Source organism: Lactuca virosa, chromosome 9 (genome assembly GCF_052849685.1).
Source record: "Lactuca virosa cultivar CGN04683 chromosome 9, Lactuca_virosa_CGN04683_v6, whole genome shotgun sequence".
Classification (NCBI taxonomy): domain Eukaryota; kingdom Viridiplantae; phylum Streptophyta; class Magnoliopsida; order Asterales; family Asteraceae; genus Lactuca; species Lactuca virosa.
The window spans coordinates 95913121-95933746 of NC_136434.1; the positions used below are offsets into that span (position 1 = coordinate 95913121).

Consider the following 20626-nt stretch of genomic DNA (forward strand, 5'->3'; position numbering starts at 1 on the left):
GAACACGATCACCGATCGATCCAGCATAGGCCTGCACATACGGTTCATGAGATCCATGAAGGCTGTCGGTGCGTTGGTGAGCCCGAAAGGCATAACCACAAACTCGTAATGCCCATAACGAGTCCTAAAGGCTGTCTTCTGAATATTCTCCTCGCGTACTCTCATCTGGTGATACCCTGATCTCAAATCAATCTTGGAAAACCAAGATGCACCCTGCAACTGATCGAACAGATCGTCGATCCTCGGAAGTGGATAACGGTTCTTGACCGTCAGCTTGTTCAACTCCCGTTAATCAATACACATCCGGTGTGAACCATCCTTTTTCTTGACAAAAAGGATCGATGCTCCCCACGGCGAGCTGCTCGGCCAAATAAATCCCTTTCCTAATAGCTCCTGAAGCTGCGAGAATATCTCTTGCATCTCTGGCGGCACAAGGCGATAGGGTGCCTTGGCGATAGGTGCCGCCTCCGGAAGCAAATCAATACGAAACTCCACCTGCCTCTCGAGAGGTACACCTGGTAACTCCTCGGGGAAAACGTCCGGAAACTCACTCACTACCGGAACCTCAGTGACATAACTCGGTCTCTCCGTGACATCCCGCGTATCCGCCACATACGCCAGAAAACCCATGCAACCTTGCTGCAAGCTCTGCCTTGCTCGAGCAGCTGAACAAAATGCTGACCCAGATCGGGTACCCTCACCGTATACGGTAAGTACTCCCCCACTAGGGTTTCGGATGGTCACCATCTGACGCTCACAGTCGATCAGAGTTCCGAATCGGCTCAACCAGTCCATGCCCACGATGACACAGACACCCCCCATCGCGATAGGTACCAAATCTATCGGAAACTCGACTCCAAAAATCTCAAGCACACATCCTCGGATAACATCAGTCACAAGAACAACATGCTCATCAGCTATGGAGACTCTCAGCGGTCGACTCAACGCCTCTCGTCGGATACTGATGTGGCGACTAAAAGCTAACGATACGAAGGACCGACTCGCACCCGGGTCAAACAACACCAGGGCAGGTACATAACTCACAGGAAAAGTACCTATGCACATCACAAATAAGCACCATATATATAAACAAAAGAATAAGCAAGATATCACATACCAGCCACAACGTCGGGTGCTGCGCGGACCTCCTCCGCCGTCAACTGGAAGGCTCTACCGCGAGCCTTCGGTGCCTCGACCTTCATCGGCCGACTCTCGGTAGCTCGAGTAGTAGAAGGCGCAGATCCCTGCGCTGATCCCAGAAGCAACTGCGGGCACTCGGCCTTCCTATGGCCAGTCTGGTTGTAGTGGAAGCAAACCGAAAATCCCTTGGGGCAATCCCTCGCGATATGCCCCTCCTTCCTGCACTTGTAACACACACCTGCTCTGCACACCCCATCATGACTCTTGCCGCACTTCCCACAAGTGCGGCCCTTCTGACCCCCTGATCTCGAATCAGCAGGCTTTGCCCGCTTGGCCGCCGGCTGAGACTGTGTCGGCCGCCTATCCCTCCTCTGAGACTCCGCCTCCTCCCTGGCCTGAGTCTCTAGCTCAATCTCCCTCTTCCGAGCATTTTCCTGAAGCTCGGCAAATGTTCGGTATGTCGAGTTCGCCACGAACTCACGAATGTCTCTTCTCAGTATGCTCAGATATCGGCTCATACGTGCCTGCTTATTAGACACGTGCTCGGGGCAAAACAACGCCCTCTCATTAAACATCCGTGTGATCAGAGTTACAGACTTAGTCCCCCGCTTGAGGGATAAGAACTCCTGGGCCAACCGTTCCTTCTCCACCGGGGGAACGTACTCGTCTCGAAACATAACGGTGAACCTCTCCCAAGTTACTGCAGTAAGCTCTACAGTAGTAAAGTCAGCTGTCACAAACTGCCACCAGTCCTTCGTTCCCAAGCGAAGCTAGTTCAGCGCGAACCGCACCCTCAAATGTTCCGGGCAGGAACAAGTGTAGAAGCACCCCTCAATGTCAGAGATCCATCGCATGGCAGCAATCGGGTCCTGAGTCCCGTCAAACTCTGGTGGCTTCGTGTTGCTGAACTCTCGGTACAACAACGAGTCACCCCCTGTGGCCTAGCAGCGGCGACGGCTGCGGTGGCTGCAGCAACAGCATCCTCGGTAAGAGCAGCATATCGCTCGTTAAATGTCTCAATCAGCGTGGTCTTGATAGACCCAAACATCTCTGGTATCTCAGCTCGAATGGTTGCGGCCACCTCCTCGTGAATCAACCTACGAATCTCCTCATCACTGGTACCGCTGGTACCACTGCCTCCTGCGTTGTGGTGTGTAACCACCATGATGCCTCTGAAACACAACATAAAATAATCAGAGACTCGACCAAGATTACTCACACTCGATCAACCGTTCCTACTTGCTCCTTAGCACCCTGAGGATTCTTACTTGGAATGCTTACCGATCCGATGCTTTCAGTAGTACGGGCCCAATACTACCTTCCACATCGTATCCGTATCCACCCCAAGTCCTCCTCCTATGATCCCAACTCGCAAGTACTTACCACTCTAAACACAGCCTACTCTCTCGCAGACTTCTCATAAGCTACTCTCTGCTACCAAAGTGCACTCAAAGCTACTCACAGCAACAGAAACTCCTAGGCTAAGGCATCACAAATCAGGCCACTCTAGTCCTAACATATGAATTACCTAGCCTACTCTAGCATGTATAACACATCTCATAATATCATAACACATAACGTAAGGGTATTTTGGGAAATTATCGTTCGGGCGCTGGCTGATTGTACACACTGCTCTTTTCCGCTATTTCTAGAAATCTTTTACCTTTTTTTATTAGAAAAATTGTTTCTTTTTGAATACTTTTCTCAAATCCTCAGTTAGAGTCCAGATATGCCCGAAGGTGTATCCGAATCCCTCAAACCAAGGCTCTGATACCAACTTGTAACGACAAGAAATTTCAAACCAAAATTTTCATTTTTAATACTCATAAAACATATGTCTCATCATTAATTCTCAAAATAAATCAACAACTTTTCAAAACAAATATTCAAATCCAGGATCCACAAACATAGCTCCATAACAAGGGTGTGTGTGTACAATCACGTCGGTGCCTTCCTGCGATCCTCTGAGGTACCTGAAACACATAACACATAACATGGTAAGCACGAATGCTTAGTGAGTTCCCCAAAATACCACATACAACAATTTAGCCACTCGAGGCTATACTCTGTAAGACCCTCCGGTCTATGTGTCTCAGCGGGACACTCCAGTCCGGTAGCTCGTTGGACCCTCTGGTCCGGTCTAGCTCGTTGGACCCTCCGGTCCGGTCTGATTGAGAACCCTCTGGCCTCATAGTTCGTTGGACCCTCCGGTCCGGTCTAAGCAACGAATAATATAGCATACAATACATATCACACAACCATGCATAACTCAAGCAAGCACATAAGACCCTCTGGTCACACATAGTTTCCACTCTAGGTAAAGTATAGTGAGAAAACTCACCTCGTAAGCTAGTAAGTAAAAGCCTCGTGCTCAGGAATCCTCAATCTAGCCTCCGCCTAATCACAAGGATAATATCTCTAATTAACACCCTCCTCATACTCGACTACACCACTCATTTGACCAACCCTAAAGTCGACAGAAGTCAATTCCAGTCAATAGTCCAATTTGACCAGACTCGCCGAGTGTACTGGTGCGACTCGTCGAGTCCCATCGATTCTCAGCAATCTCATGAAGGTCCAGTTCGTCGAGTTAACCCCTAACTCGCCGAGCTATCGCATGATCGAGTTCATCGGGACAAACCCTAACCGGCTCGTCGATTCGGCTCGTCACTCGGCGAGCCCGTTCGGTCTCAACTTGTATTCGGGTGATTTCAAGGCAGAAAACTCTCTCACACTCTAGATCTAAGCTCTCCAGGCCTGAATATCACGTAAAGCCTCGAGCTTTACGTTCATGCATGGCACTGAAGGGCTAAAAATGCCAAGAACAAGCTTGAGAAGAAGTCTCTCATTCAAGGGGCTATCATGGTTGAATAAAGCAGGGGACTTTCGACTCTAAGGGACCTCACAAGGTCCAGATCTAATGTCTATTTCTAAGAAGGTGCTCAAAACCTTCAAGGTCCCCAAAATAAGATGGAAATGAAGCCATAACTCTAAAACCATGAGATCTATCCATACAAGAGAAAAATGTACGAACTTTATACCTTGAATAGAAGCTCCTGGATGTCTAAGCAACAGATCTAGCAACCTCTTCACAATCCTTGCTTGGAATCCTTATTCCCTCTACAAAAATGCACCAAAGATCTCAAACAATGGCTCAAAACTCTCTCAAAAGCTCAAGGGGGCGATTAGGGTTTCTCTCAGTGAAAGGAAACACATGGAGAGCCGCAAATGAGGCTAACTTATCCTTATATAGGCCCCAAACCTGGGGATTTAGGGTTTCAACTCACAGTGCCTACTCGACGAGTCTACTCCCGGACTCGTCGAGAAGATCATTAAACCCACGTGGCCATCCCGACTCTACTCGGCGAGTTGTAGCGCCAACTCGTCGAGTAGGTCAATGAATCCTCAAAAAGAAATACTTAAAATAACATACCTGGGAATCCGGATGTTACACTAGGATAGCAAGAGATGTGATAAGGAATGCTACAAAGTAAGAAATAAAGCTTCTATATAAGACTCGACTACTTTACAAGACAACTTCCCAATAATTTCTACAAATGAGACATCCTTCCTATTTATAGGCACTTTACACCTCCTCAAATGGAAGTTTCTAGGTCCCGATCATTCTTGACTAATCTAGACTCTTCTGATTATTTACATGGCCTTTACAAGACTCTAGAAAATGGTATACTTGTCTATGATGCTCTAGAAGGTTCTAGGTTGTCCCGACATTATCCAAATTGCTCTTGTAACGCCCGTAGATCCGGGCTAGTCATTATATAGACAATAAGGGTCGAAAACGACTTTTTGATAGAAGGCAATTTAGAATGAATAGTCTTAATAAAAGTTGTAGCATATGTTACAAGGATTCCGTACATATAAAGAACGCCGAAATCTGAGTTATAACGAAGAAGTTATGACTCGTCGAAGTTTCGCGACGGAACTGGCACGGCACCGGGTAGCGTAAATAGTAAATTTATGATAGAGCGATATTCGGCCTTAGCGATCTAAACGAAAGTCGTATAATACGTTAAACCGAGAGCGCGTATAAAAAGAACGCCTAAATCTGACTTCGTATGAGGAAGTTATGGTTTTTCGAAGTTTCGGCTTAGCAGTGTACAGCCCGAAGTTCGAATATTAGATCGAGCGGTTTTTAGCCGACACAACCTAAACGAGAATCGAATATCTCGTTAATAGTAGAGTGACGATAAAAAGTCAGACGAAAACGGATGTCGGATAAAGAAGTTATGAATTTTAAACGGACCAATCCTGTCCCGGCCTGTTAAAAATATAACTTTTAAAATAAAGTCAAAATTAGTCGACGAAGTCTAAACGAAAGTTGTAGAGTACGGTCTCGCCTACGCATGGATATAAACAACGTCGAAAACGGAACTCGTTTGTGAAAGTTACGAATTTTAGAAGTCGGGTATGTAAACTGCGAACCTTATGCGAGATTGATGACGTGGCATGATCTAGGCCGTCGCTTGCTGATCACGGTGCTCGCTTCGGATGATGACACATCGCACTTCGGACGCCCAGCGTAAGCTTCAGATGCCCCGCGTACCGTGTACGCCTTGCGTACGAGCCTCGCACGCCCAACGTTCTACCCTTCCTTGGTCCACAAGCCTCCACATCGCCCCAGCAGCCTTGTGACGCGTGTTGTACGATGCGACCCTTTACGCCCAGCGTAGTGCGAGGCCTCGCAGGCTATAAAAAGGGTGCGAGAGTTCCGAGTTTTTCACACCTTTCTCACTTCTCTCTCACTACTTTCTCTCTCTAACCCATTCCTACCCCCCCCCCCCTAAAGTCTAGGTAAACCCCCTAGCACCCGAAGGAAGCCCCGAGGCTCCCGGAGCCCCGAGAAAAAGGGTCTTTCGGTTCGAAAAAGCTGCTCCAAGCGAAGCCCAGTTTTCGAGAAATACCCGGTGTAGTGAGCTACGCCTACGCTATTTTTAATATAGCTTCTAATTAATTATAGTAACATTATTAGGACCTTAAAATAATTATATGGGCTATTATTATGAGTTATATAAGAGTGTTACTTAACGCTTATATAATAGTAATAATAGCTAGACTATTAATTAGTCGCGGTTAACGTTAGACTAAACCCTAGTGGTATTGATACTAGGTTTTGTCAAGGGAAAATTGTTTTGAAATAACGAAGTGTTGTCCGAGTACCGAGTCACCACCTTACCAGGTGAGTGCATAGTTACTTTCATCTTACAGATAGATATGAAGTATTTTATATAAATTACGTTCTATGTGTGCATATTGTCTGAATACTTGCTATCTATGCTGGATGAAAGATTTTTATACATGTTTTAAATGATTTATACTGTATATGTATTTTATATCTACAAAATGTGTCGGGTAAAACATGGGTAGATGTAATAGTTGATGTGTGACAAAATAAAATAATGAGAGGCCTCGTTATAGATGTTATTGATGATCCAGTCATCTAGCGGAGTATAGATGACGACCACATACTATTCTAGACAGTCCAGTGGAACGCTAGTAGGCTCGCAACATGTTAGTGTTTATTTGAACTGTGTGCTCACCAGCAGTACTCCATCCCCCCACATGGTTGCCTTATTTGACATGAATTACCGAGGAACCCCCGAAGCATGTGTTGTCACCCCGATGAAAGTCCTTAGACTAGGTCCCTTGTGTTAGATGTTTTAGGGACGTAAAGTGAGGATAACGGGAAGGGGTAATCGGGTTTGATTGGTTTGATAAAGTTAATAAACTTATTTATTGTGGGTTGAAAACCCTATGTAGTCACCAGGTTTCCCAAACTGACCCACTCAGTTTATTTGAATCACAAGCGTCGATATGAAGTTACATTACACTGAGTGATTAAGGAGATATAAATCACTAGTGATTATGAATGTAAGTTCTGTTTATGCTTATGTTTTTGTATTGACGATGACATCCCAAATGTTTTAAAATGGATAAAAACACATTTATTAGGAAATGCTTTGATAATATATTTATCATGTTTTTCTGGGAAAAATTCTGCAACATTTTTATTAAAAGAAGTACTCTGATTTTTATAACGCATAAACAAAATCGGTCATTTCTGACCATGAAAATGGGGATGTCACAGTTGGTATCAGAGCATTAATTTAAGCGAACTAGGAATTTGTAGGATTTCTAGACTTAAACTTAGAATGCTAAGCGATGATTGTGATGTGTGAGCACTAGCTTATTTTAGGAATTATGTCTAAAATGCTTTTATGTGCTAAGTGCTTTGTGCCTGATATGCTGTTATTTGTTCGGATCTATGGTCTGTTGCCGACTGGATCTGGAAACCTTATGTGTCTAGGATTCTAAACGTACGACTACGATATTAGAACTAACATGTAAACGTTTCGGAGTGATAAGGACAGTTTAAACGATTACAAGAAAGGTACCTGAAGCGACATCTGCTGCCTCCTTTGCAGCCTCGAGCATCATCTGGAAGGCTCTTGCCTTCGGCTCTGGTGGAATGTTGGGTCTTCCTGCCTCCTTCTTCTTTGGGTAGTCCCTCGAAATGTGCCCTTCCTCGTTGCACTCATAGCAGACCTTCTTAGTGAACGTGTCGTTGGCATAGTGCCCTAGATTTCCACACTTGAAACAGGTGACCCCTCCGTCACATTTTCCTTGGTGCTTCTACTTGCATTTTCGCACCATTTTGCTTCGGCTCCTCCTCCTCTCGAACCAGACTTCGAGAATTTACTCTTCTTGCTGGACCTCGAGGATCCATCAAATTTCAATTTCTCACCAACCTCCGCTCTCTCCAGACCCTTCTCTCGAATCTGGGTCTCCACATTCTTAGCAGCCCAGATGGCGGCTTTCAGAGTGGTTGCTTGCTTGACCATCGGACCAAAATCCGATGGTAATCCGTTGGCAAACTTGTTAACCTTGGAGAGTTCGGTTGGAACTAGGTACGAAACAAGCTTCATTTTCTATGTAAAACTTGCAGCGTATTCAGCGACGCTCATTCTTCCCTTCTTCAGATTCTGGAACTCATTGTTGATTTCCAGAAGATCCTGCTCCGAGCAGTATTGCATCTTCAGTTGCACCAAAAAATCCTCCCAATACATCTTGCTTGCTTCACCCTTGGGCATTGAATCAGCTAGTAGCTTCCACCAGCTTAGTACTCCATATTTTAATAGAGGAATCGCGAGAGCGGTCTTCTGTCTGTTGCTACACTCGCTACTCTCAAACATTGTCTCCATCTCGGAGATCCAGTTCACGACTTCCACCAGTGTCGGGTTTCCAGATAGACACAGTGGTTTGGATGCCATGCAATCCTTGTATTTGCATCCACGCCCGTCATTTCCTCCATCCTGGTTGTTTCGTATAACTATTGGTGGGTTGGCTTGACCAACATTCCCACTGTAGTTCCCTCCTTCTGAATGCCCATCATTCATCTCAGGCTGTTCGACCAATATTGTAGCTTCTTCTCAATTCTATTGAAGCAAACGTCTGGTTTCCTCCATTTAACGATCCAACATCATTTGGATCATCGCCTGTACTCCGGCCATCGTGTTTGGCTCAGGAGCATCTGCTACAACAGGTATTTGCTGAATCACAGGGGGTTGATTCCTATTCCCATTTGCATTCCCAGCTCCACTGCGGGTTCTTGCCATTTTGATCTATACACCGAATAAGGTGAATTTAGATCTTTATTTAGGATAGACGTTTAAATCATCCTTATCGCTCTGAAACGTTTACATGCTAGTTCTAATATCGTAGTCATACGTTTAGAATCCTGAACACATAAGGTTAACAGATCCGGTTGGCAATAGACCATAGATCTGAACAAATAATAGTATATAGCACATAAAAGCATTTTAGGCATCTTTCCTAAAATAAACTAGTGCTTGTGTCTAAAATATACTAGACACTCCTCTCACAATCATCGCTTAGCATTCTAAGTTTAAGTCTAGAAATCCTACAAATTCCTAGTTCGCTTAAACTAATGCTCTGATACCAACTGTGACATCCCCATTTTCACGGCCAGAAAAGACCGATTTTGTTTATGCTTTGTTTAAAAATCAGAGTAACATTTTAAATAAAAGTGTTGCGGAATTTGTTCCCAAAATAAAATATGATAAAGATTTATCAAAGCGTTTCCGTAGAAATGTATTTGATTAAAAAACCTCGAGATGTCATGTTCGATACATATCAAAAGCATAAACAGTACAATATAAGCCTTACTACATTTATTCATATCTACAGGCCTATATCCGTAATCCCTCATCCAAAACATCACATCTATGCTCGAGCGCCACTACCTGTAATACATGAAACTGAGTGGGTCAGGCTTGGGAGCCTGGTGAGCACATAGGGTTAAAACCCACAATAAATAAGTTATTTAATTTCATCAACCAACAATAACCCGATTACCCGTTCCCGTTATCCTCACTTTACGTCCCTAAGCACCTATCATAAGGGACCTAACCTAAGGATCATCATCGGGATGGACACTACTTCTAAGGGGATTCCTAAGCAATAAATGTCCTTAAGGCAACCATGAGGGGGATGGAGTACACCGGTGAATACATCGTTCACAAACACCTACAGGTTGCGAGCCTGCTAACGTTCCACTGGACTGTCTAGAAGAGTCTGTGGTCGTCATCTATACTCCGCTAGATGACAGAATCAACAACAACAACGTCGAGGCCTCTCATCATTTTATCACACATCGTCTATTATATCTATCCATGTTTTACCCCAACATTTTTGTAGATATAAAATACATATACAATTTAAATCATTTAAAACATGTATAAAAATCTTTCATCAGCATAGACAGCAAGTATTCAGACAATATGCACACATAGCACGTAGTTTATATTAAATACTGCATATCTATGTATAAGATGAAAGTAACTATGCACTCACCTGAAAAGATGGTGATTCCGAACTCAGACAACGCTTCGCTTCTTAAAAATAATTTCCTTCGACGAAACCTAGTATTATTACCACTAGATTTTAGTCTAATATTTACCGTGACTAATTATTAGTCTTATTATTATTATTATTATATAAGCGTTTAAACAATATTTTCCAACCACTATGTACAGACAGGGGTCAGACATAAAACACCGGAGGGCAGAACCATTTTGGCATATAGCACTTCTGAAATCCAACAACCCTATGCAGCCCTTTAAACCAGATTCCCCGTACCGTGAGTAGTTAAAAAGATATTATAACGACACTTATATAACTCATAATAATAGCCCAAATAATTATTATAAGGTCCTAATAACGATACTTTAATTAATTAAAAGCTATATTAAAAATAGCGTAGGCGTAGCTCACTTACAACGGGTTTTCTCGAAAACCTGGCTTCGCTTGGAGCAGCATTCCCGAGCCGAAAAGTTCTTCTTCTCGGAGCCGTCGAGCACTCCGGGGCTTTCTTCTAGCGCTAGGGGAGTTCCCTAGGGCTTGGGGGGTGTTGGGAGGTTTAGAGAGAGAGTAGAGAGAAGAAAGAATGAGAAATGTGTGAAGAAAATGAGGGTGGGAGAGGTTATATTTATAGGGTGAAATATGGCTGAGCTTGGTGCCACATGTCACCATCTGGAGGCAAGACTTGGGGAGAAAGCAATGGCCAAGATTGTGCCACGTCATCCATTTTCGCACAGTACACTTCTGACTTCTAAAATCCGTAACTTTCACATATGAGCTCCGTTTTTTACGTTCTTTATATCCATGCGTAGGTAAAAATAAGATATACAACTTTTATTTTGACTCCGTCTGCTAATTCTAGACCGATCTTAAATTTAACAGTACGAGGAGATTATACTGTTAAATGTCCGCGTAAAATTCATAACTTCTACATACAGACTCATTTTTCGTCTGTCTTTCTACCGCTGAGTTCCTATTAATGAGATCTTCATTTCTCATTTAGGTCGCGTAGGCTAAAAACTGTTCGATCTAAAATTTGAGTTTCGGGTTGTGAACTGCTAAGCCAAATCTTAGAAAATTCATAACTTCCTCATACGAAGTCGGATTTGGGCGTTCTTTTTATGCACGCTCTCGGTTTAACGTATACTACAACTTTGGTTTAGATTACTAAGACCAAAAAGTCCTCTATCGTAAATTCACTATTTACGTCACACAGCGTCGTGCCGGTTTTGTCGTAAAACTTCGACATGTCATAACTTCTTCGTTATAACTCGGATTTCGGCGTTCTTTATATGTTCAGAATCCTTGTCACGACCAATACAACTTTCTTCATCGATATTGGGTTTATCTAACACTTTATTTTTGACGCTTATTTTTATGCTTTATTTATTATATCATTATAAACAAGTAATAAGCACATAAATTCACATACTTCACGTATTACTCAAATAATTCATCTTTATTACTTCAAAATAGGTTACAATGGTTGACCTGACTATTACATCACTATACTAATGTTTAGGCCAGAAACACGGGCATTACAGTATAGATGACGACCACAGACTATTTTAGACAGTCCAGTGGAACGCTAGCAGGCTCGCAACCTGTAGGTGTTTATTTGAACTGTGTGCTCATCAACAGTTCTCCATCCCCCCACATGGTTGCCTTATTTGACATGAATTTCTGAGGAACCCCTGAAGCATGTGTTGTCACCCCGATGAAAGTCTTTAGACTAGGTCCCTTGTGCTAGATGTTTTAGAGACGTAAAGTGAGGATAACGGGAAAGGGTAATCGGGTTTGATTGGTTTGATAAGGTTAATAAACTTATTTATTATGAGTTGAAAACCCTATGTACTCACCAGGTTTCCCAACCTGACCCACTCAGTTTATTTGAATCACAAGCGTCGATATGAAGTTACATTACACTGAGAGATTAATGATATATAAATCACTAGTGATTATGAATGTAAGTTCTGTTTATGGTTATGTTTCTGTATTGACGATGACATCCTAAATGTTTTAAAATGGATAAAAACACATTTCTTCGGAAATGCTTTGATAATATATTTATCATGTTTTTCTGGGAAAAATTCCGCAACATTTTTATTAAAAGAAGTACTCTGATTTTTATAAAGCATAAACAAAATCGGTATTTTCTGGCCGTGAAAATGGGGATGTCACAGCTCTTGTATGATCTAGCATGTTCTAGATCATTCCAAAGTCTTCCGGGTCGTTCTAGCTTCATCTAGCGTCCTCTTGATTATTCTGGATCGTTTTCCTTTGTTCCACGGACATCTACAATATTCTAGCATCTTCCAGGGTCTCGTAGAGCATTCCTGATCTCTCCGGTGACTTCTTGAGTATACTTGATCGTTCCAGAGTTCTCTAGAACGATTGTAGAATTTTCCAGAAACTTGGTCCGTAACACGGAGCTCTGTCAACGAATGGTTGATCCTCAAATCCCACTGTTTAGGCTTCAAAATCTCAATTTTCCCTAATTTTCGGGCGGTTTCCGTTTTTATTTTATTTTGGGAAAATATATGCTTTCTTTATTTTACGAATTTCCTACTTTTATTTAGAAGCTTAATTGGAGGAATTTAACGTTAATTCTCGTTTTCCAAAATTTGGCATACTTGCCAAATTAGATCCCTTTACAACCTCTATGTAAAGGATTTGTAAGCCTTTTATAGGCATCATGAATTGAGTAATAAAGTCTTATTGAATAATTTCATTGTTCTTGCTTCTGTTTTGCATCGGTTGGTATTAGAGCACGTTTGCATCTTGATGGCGAACAACATTAAAGATGGTCCATAACCAAACCCTAATGGTCGGGGTAGCACAGTTGAAGATCTTTGGCAGACAAATAATGCTCTTATTAACTAGCTGACTGAACTACGTATCATGATCGTAGATGATCGTAATAACCGTGGAAATTATGAGGTTGGAAACAATGACGATAATCAAAGGCAACAAAACAACACCCGTAGTGGTGCTAGGGGAGGTTGGCGTCCTCCTGCTAACAAGACAAGAGTAGTCCATGAGAATTAATTTTATGATGAAGAAAATGAAGAATGGTTTGATTGTTGTGGTAGAGGGGGAAATAATGATTATGGATTGGGCTACCGAATCAAGGCGAAGATCCTTAATTTCAATGGGAATATGGACCTTGAAGGTATTCTCGTCTGGTTATACGAGGTCGAGAAATTTTTCAATATCATGGATATCCCATAGCATCGACATGTGAAGATCGTCGCCTAAAAACTTTTTGCTAGAGTCGGAGCTTGGTGGGACCATGTTTAAAAGGGTCGGACACGACAAAAGACGTGTTTGGTGGAAGAGTGACACCCATGAAGATGCTAATAAAAATGACACTCAAAGAAACTGATCTGTTACGAAATATATTGCCAAGTTTATGCGGTTGTAGGTACGATCTACATATGAGACAAAAGAATAACAAGCATCACGTTACATCGATGGCCTAAAGTAAAATATTCAAGATCATATGGGTGTACACACTACAAATAAAATTACATTTAGTGGCAGAATACTTTTGTGCCACTATAGCATATCTTTTAGTGGCACATATTTGGTTGTGACACTATATATTTTAAAAATGAATTATTGTTTCCCTCTTATTTTCCCCGCCTTTATGTCTAAATTTTTCAACATACCAAAAAAACGCGCGGGCTTTCCAAAATTTGATAATATCTCAGCGATATCTTTTTTAAACATAGAAAAAAAAATTAAGGAAAACTTTTTAAGAGAAAAACTAATAGATAATCTCTCAATTCATCCCCCGTCTTACGTTCTCCTTCGTTGATCACCCCCAGTCGTCATCCATCATCGTCTTCTACTTACCAGCAGTCCTCGTCGTCACCAACTCACCGCCGGACTCCCGTCGTCGTTGTCGCATCCAACGCCGATGACCACCTTGGACGAAGCCACAACCTGAGTTGGGATATGCCGGTGACCAACTTGGACAAAGCAATCAGTTTTGCTATCGGATATGGATTTAGCTTCATTCATCTACTCTCAATTCTTCTACATCGACATATTCGAAGGTATGATTAGATTTGGTCTTTATTGATTACTTGATTGGGCCGACTAGGTGTAATTTTTAACGGGATATTGGCGTAATTAAGAATTATGTTAATCAGATGGAGAACAAGTTGAAATCAAGAAATATATTAATGAGACGACACTACATCTAATTTATGAAGAGCTCCAAAATAGAGATGGAATTTCTGATGCACATAACCTGTTTGATGAAATGTCTGAGATAAAAAGTACAAGTTAAAGTTCATAATCTAATCAAGAAGAAGGTGAAGATGATTAATCAATTGCAATAGATAAAATGCTACTCAACAACTACTAGATTCATGAATCTAAATGATAAAAGTTTAATCCCTTCATCTTATGAACAATATACATAACGAGAAGTCAAAATTACTAAGAAATAATGGTTTGATAAATCCAATACAAAATGGTAATATGCTTATTTTATCTTGTATCTGAATTCTTTTTAGTTTTGTTTTGAGTGACGTTTTTTTGTTACTCAGTGTAGATGTACACTTTTCACTCCTTTTCTTAATACATATGTACTAAAAATACAATCTTTATATATTAATATGAAAATGACTTACTAAGCCATTTGAATACTTGAATTAACAGATGATTATTTAAAGAAGCTTGAAGAAAGAGAAATTGGCATATGTTTTATCATTGACCAAAGGTTTTCCTATTCACTTTAGCTGTTTCATTTTTTTATTGTGTTTTTGCCTTTTATACATTTTTAGCGATGTTACTCAATGTTTAACTTAATATTTACTATTGATATTAGTCGGGCAAGCTCATATCTTATCAAAGAACTTTTTAAAATGCTAGTCCTAATTCTGGTGATAGCTTGGATTGCAATATTGATGAAGAAAATCGCACAACAAAATATTTATTGATTCTTGTAAGTTTATATTTGATGCATGAAATTGGGTGAAGTAGTTTCTAAATCGTATGTACACTTTATTTATCAAAACAAATACAATGTAAAAAAACAAAACATACATTTTATATAAGCTTTTAGGGGAAAGCAATGGTATGAAGTATGAATCTGATTAGTGGAATTTTGGTGATAGAAAATCGTAGATAATTTCGTTTTTGTTTTAAATCATGTAAAAGCACATACCTTTTTTTTTATAAAAATTTATATTGAGCAGGTACTTTTGGGATGCAAGTGGCTTACTTTTTTTATAAAGACTTATAATCATGAAGATACATGAGTTGGTTCATGGATGATGGATGTACAAGAAACATACCTAGATGACATCCGTGTGTGTTGTGTCACTTATCGGCAAGGTAAACACATGCCTAATTTTTAGAAGTTTTTATTTTATTTTTATTTTTTAAAACTTTTATGAGATGATTTTGCATATTATTACAACAATGTACTTTGGTGGTTCTTCTTTTTAACCAGATAAAGTATGCTTTTTGGATTGATAAGAAGAGAAGGATTGTGAAGAATATTGCTCAAATTGGTATTCCATTTTAGGATTTCAGGAGCTTATTAATCATTTCTCTACATACTAGTTCATTTGCTTATTATTGTTATGTGTAAAGTGACTGAATGTGCAATGATGTCCCTCCGGATAACCTTATAAATAAAGTATACTTCTTTTCTAATAATGAATAAATCGGCTTAACTTTACCCAATTAGACACTAATAGCTTCATGAATCTGTTTTCCGTGGTTAACATTTTTGTTTCCCTTTCCAATTCTAGGTTTCAAAGAATGAAAATCAAGAAAACAATGGGCAAACACTTGAAAATCCTTGTAAAGTAAGCATCAACAAACAATGGGAAGCTCTTGAAGTTGCATGCTAATATTTAGTTTGAGATCAATCAAGTTTTGTGTTTCTTCCTCAACTAGTATTTAGTTCCATAGTATTATATTTTGAGTACTAGCACAACATTTATTTTGAAGACATTTGTATTTTAAATAATGAGAATATTGTTGTTAGAAAAGTTTGAAATGAAGTAGTGATTTTGTGATTTTCTATTTTTATTTTATTTGTCTTATTATTATTTTATATTCCATATAAAATTAAAAAAATTATGACCTAATTTATTAATATAACTTTTTTTGTGTTAAAAAAGTGTCACTAAAAGAATGAAAATAAAATTTATTTTAGCAATTAAATAGTGGCATAAAAAATAGTGCCACTACAACCTACAAATAATTTAGTGGCATAATAGAAAAGTGCCACTAAAACATAATAAGGCTGCAGCGATACAACTGAAAAGTACCAAAAAAGGCCTTTAGTGGCAGCGTTTTTAGTAGCACTTTTTTTTTGTGCCGCTGATTGCCCAAATGACTTTTAGTGGCATTTTTTTTTTGTTTTTAGTGGCACTTTTTCTGTACCGCTAAATGTATTTGGTTTATTGATCAAGCCCAAAACTAGCCCTGTGCCAGATGGTGGGGGGGGGGGGGGGTTATGTCGTTCATTTTGAAGGAACATAAATAAGTTGCTATTTTTTGAAATAACTAATTCTATTTCGCAATATATCTATAAAATAACAATGTATTTTGAAAGTACTTTGTTCAAATGTTGGATTATATTTATGTAAACCCGTTTTCACGCGTGGTCAGCTTTATGTAGTTGTTTCCCATGTCACAAGTAAAAAAGGTTTGAATGTATTCATATGTGATGATAAAGGCCGTTCAACTAATAAATCAAAAAAATATTGTCTATAAAGAGGTCCTTCAACGGCTATATATATTTTACCAATTTCAATGTATTTTCGACACATTTTAATAATACCAATAACCCTGATTTTTTAATAATTATTCTGTAATGCGTTTAACATGGATAGTAATGTAGTTGAAGATGATAAAACAAAGAAATCACACCTCCTATTAAACAATATAACTAATTATAGTAAGCCTTCAATTACGTATGACTATAAAAGGTTAACCCTGAACTACACAGGAATACCAAAACAAACAGTACGTAGCATGTCTACTCCGACTCGCAATCGATTAGATCGTGAACAACTGAATCCACAGTAGGCCTTTTATTGCGGTCTTCCTCCACGCAACTTACACCAATCTCAACAAGTTTTGCAGCCTGCTTCCTACTAAACAATCCTCCCAACCTCAAATCAATTATCTCTTCAATCCATGACTCCATTTCTTCTCCTTGAAGCTTCGTTTTCGCTACCCTTACAAACCTCATAAGCTCGGTTTCTTCCTCTTCCCCTTCCTGCACAACAATATTAGAAAGTCGAATTCCCCTTGTCATTTCTAAAACCACAACCCCATAGCTGTACACATCAACTTTTGCCGTGATAGGAAGGTTACTAGCCCATTCTGGAGCCATATATCCTTTTGTTCCTCTAATCCTAGTAAACTCCGAGTTTTGACCACCTCTTTGAGTCAACTTTGCCAGACCAAAATCTGCAATCTTTGGTTCGAACGATTCATCTAAAAGAATGTTTTCTGGCTTAACATCACAATGAATCACCCATTCTAGGCACTCATGGTGTAAATAAGCTAAACCTTTTGCTACTCCTATGGCAACTTTGAACCTTTCTTTCCATTGAAGAAAACTCGAGGAGAACAATCTCTGGTCAAGAGAAAGATTTTCCACGTACTCATAAACTATAAGTCTGTGTTGTTTCTGTGAACATAAACCCCACATTCGCACCAAGTTCATGTGGTTGATTTTACTGATTGTGCTCACTTCTGCCCAAAACTCTCCACCTTCGCTCACATCTCTTAACCTTTTCACAGCCACCACCCTTTCATCTTCCAGAACCCCTTTATACACAGTCCCTGAGCCTCCTCTCCCTATCTCCACCTTAAAGTTTTGTGTCGCCTTCACCAGTTCTTGATAAGTAAACCCCCTAAACTGACTTGATACCATACGATACCCCTCTTCTAAGCTGGTTAGGAGGGCATTTTTTCTATAAAAAAGCCACCACCCTAACAAGATAACAAAAGCTTCAGCCACACCAATAGCTATAGCGAAGGAGTAAAGATAAACCCATTTCACCTTTGTTTCAGATGGTTCATACATAGATGGAGAACCCACCATGACTGTGACGACCTCTACACATGTGGCGTTAGAGCCAGTAAGAACTGAGACAGATTCTCTTGTTTCCATGTCAATTGGTACTTTCAAGTAGATGCTTCCTGGGAAATTAGGAGACCGAAAGCCGTTGAAAAGAGCATTTTTAATAAAGCAAAATCCTTCACCAGTTAACCTGTAACTAAATGCTATACATCTACAATTTCGTAAACACATATCCTTACAAGCATCGAACGAAGTTGGTAAGAATGCATCTATTGAATTTAAATCAAAGCCATAATAATCTGTATTCGGCATTTCCAAAAATCCAAACTTTGTTGAGTTTGAACATGTTGTATTGAAAGTAGGCTTACAACCCTGACTTACATCAGTAGGGTTAGTCTGCTGGTGGTTGGGTGGACATGAACATTCCGATTGTAGTACTCCATTATCACAGATCCCGTTTCTCCCACAGATTCCGAGAACATTGCATGGTTGTGCAATAGCTTGCCATGAAATCGACCATAATCCAGTTGAATCGTTCAAGCTATAAATCCTGAGATTACCATCATAGTCCATGGTTAACCTTCTTTTGATCCCAAAACCCATATCTGAAGCATTAAACTGCCACCGATCGCTTGACCTAAATACACCAAAATCATCAAAGACTGCGATTCTGCTGCTGTTATATGAAGTTCTTCCGTAAGACCAGACATTAAATCCAGGATCGGGACTAGGCCAGTACAAAACTGTTGTTTCTGGGCTGTCGTAGGTCAGTATTAACACGTTAATACTGTTATAGCTCAAAACAAAATACCCAGGTTCAAAACTTCCTTTTCTTAAAGCAGATATCAAGCTTTTTCTCTTTGTTAGTGTTTGAGAAGGCAATAGAGTATCAGTTGGATAATCAAAACTTTGCCAACGAATCTGACCTTTTTGGTTCTTCAATACCAGATTACCTGTATTCAGCAGCACTGCTCTATTCACATCTGTGGAGGTTGTGTTTGTTTCCCACACGACCATGCCATCCACATCTGTCAAAACCATGGCTCCGTTTTTCCTAAATGTCAGCTTTGATCCACGGCCATTCACAGGTGTGTTGCGGTTGGCAGTCCAGACCACTGTGCGCTCTTTGGAGTCTGTGAACCAAATTGCGAACCAATAAGCATTGCTTTGGAAGCCATAGAAGCCACAGGTGTAAGTGTTGTCTGGGGACCTTATGACGTCTGAACTATCATCAACAGATAGAGAGGAATCCCTCTGAAGATGGTCTTTAATGGTGTTCTTTGAAGCTGAAGATTCGATCAAGGAACAGAAGAGGAGGAATAGAAGGAATATTTCTCTCATCATTTGCTGTTTACGATTTCTGAAGCCAGGATGTAAGTATTTTATTGGGTTTATCAAGCTGTAGAAGATTTCAGTTTTGAGATTCTATATTCCACAAGTTGACCATGCGTGGACTACCTCAGTCGTTTTAAATTGCATAATTTAGTAATGGTTGGAATTTTTTTTTTGTACGTATTGTAATTTAGTTGGCTGTTTTCTTGAAACAACTAGTGGATTAAAAGCAGCCCTCTAGTGCAGGGAAAGCAGTGGGTCACCCATGGTTGTTACTTGTTAGCTTCCTTACTCTATTAGTCATCAATAATTTATTATTTTAATATATGGTTGGATTTATATTCCAAGTTGGACAAAAACTTTTTACACATTTTCTACAAGTTGACAGACTTGGAGCAAAATGGTTTTTTCAATCCCCTAAGTTCTAATATATGAAACAGGAAAGCCAAGATCAGCACACGGAATTGCTAATAATTAATAAACCTTGATTATTTATCTTTAAACGTTAAATATATGGGTTAATGCCAATAAATTTTTACTTTTGGTTTTAAATGGTCCCTAATGTTTTTTTCCTGTGTTATAGCTCCTTAAACTTGTATTTGACCGGTTAAATGAGGGTCTGAGGAGATTTCTATTCATGAGTTCTTGTCCACTTAAATTCCACATATATATATATATATATATATATATATATATATATATATATATATATATATATATATCTATTTTATTTAGTAAATTATTATTTTTTTCTTTTTTGTTATTATTCAAAATCATTTTCACTGATTACCATTATATCTAAGAACAAAAAACAAAACTTATCCAAAATCCAATCAAAAAAATACATTCCACAATCAAGAATAAATCTTTATTTTTAATAAAAGAAACACACGAAGAATAAACTTTTTCTCTCTAAACATTCTACTTGTCTTTATGACATAACTAAGCGACCCTACTCACATTGGGCCTAGTGTCCAAGTGGTTTGGCCGATAGTGGGCCAGGAAATATTGAATGGTGACATGGGTGGGGGCTTCCAAGGAATACACATTTTTTTTCAGATTTGGCGAGCATCTGGAATAACTAGCGATAACAACTCTATTGTACCTAAGTAATTGTCCTTATATATGACACATAAGGAAGTCGCTTATGCTTCTAACAAATAAGATCAGGACACCTAGGCATGACACAGT

General features: G+C 39.8%; 1 protein-coding gene and 1 long non-coding RNA gene across 2 annotated transcripts; one reads left to right on the forward strand and one right to left on the reverse strand.

Moving 5' to 3' along the window:
- Window positions 1–13784: 13784 nt before the first annotated feature.
- LOC145138817 (uncharacterized) lies at window positions 13785–16079 on the forward strand. Its single transcript, XR_013721736.1, has 5 exons — window positions 13785–14099; window positions 14710–14770; window positions 15249–15387; window positions 15506–15566; window positions 15810–16079. It is a non-coding gene; the product is annotated as an uncharacterized LOC145138817 (long non-coding RNA).
- An 837-nt stretch (window positions 16080–16916) lies between these two features.
- LOC145138477 (putative receptor protein kinase ZmPK1) lies at window positions 16917–19565 on the reverse strand. The gene has a single exon (XM_079072564.1). It carries the CDS (start codon window positions 19445–19447, stop codon window positions 17048–17050), a length of 2400 nt encoding a protein of 799 aa, XP_078928690.1. The 5' UTR covers window positions 19448–19565; the 3' UTR covers window positions 16917–17047.
- Between the last annotated feature and the right edge of the window lie 1061 nt (window positions 19566–20626).

What these genes read in the sequence shown, in the direction of transcription:
- LOC145138477 (XM_079072564.1), bottom strand. Translation starts at nt 19,447, where the DNA reads ATGATGAGAGAAATATTCCTTCTATTCCTCCTCTTCTGTTCCTTGATC.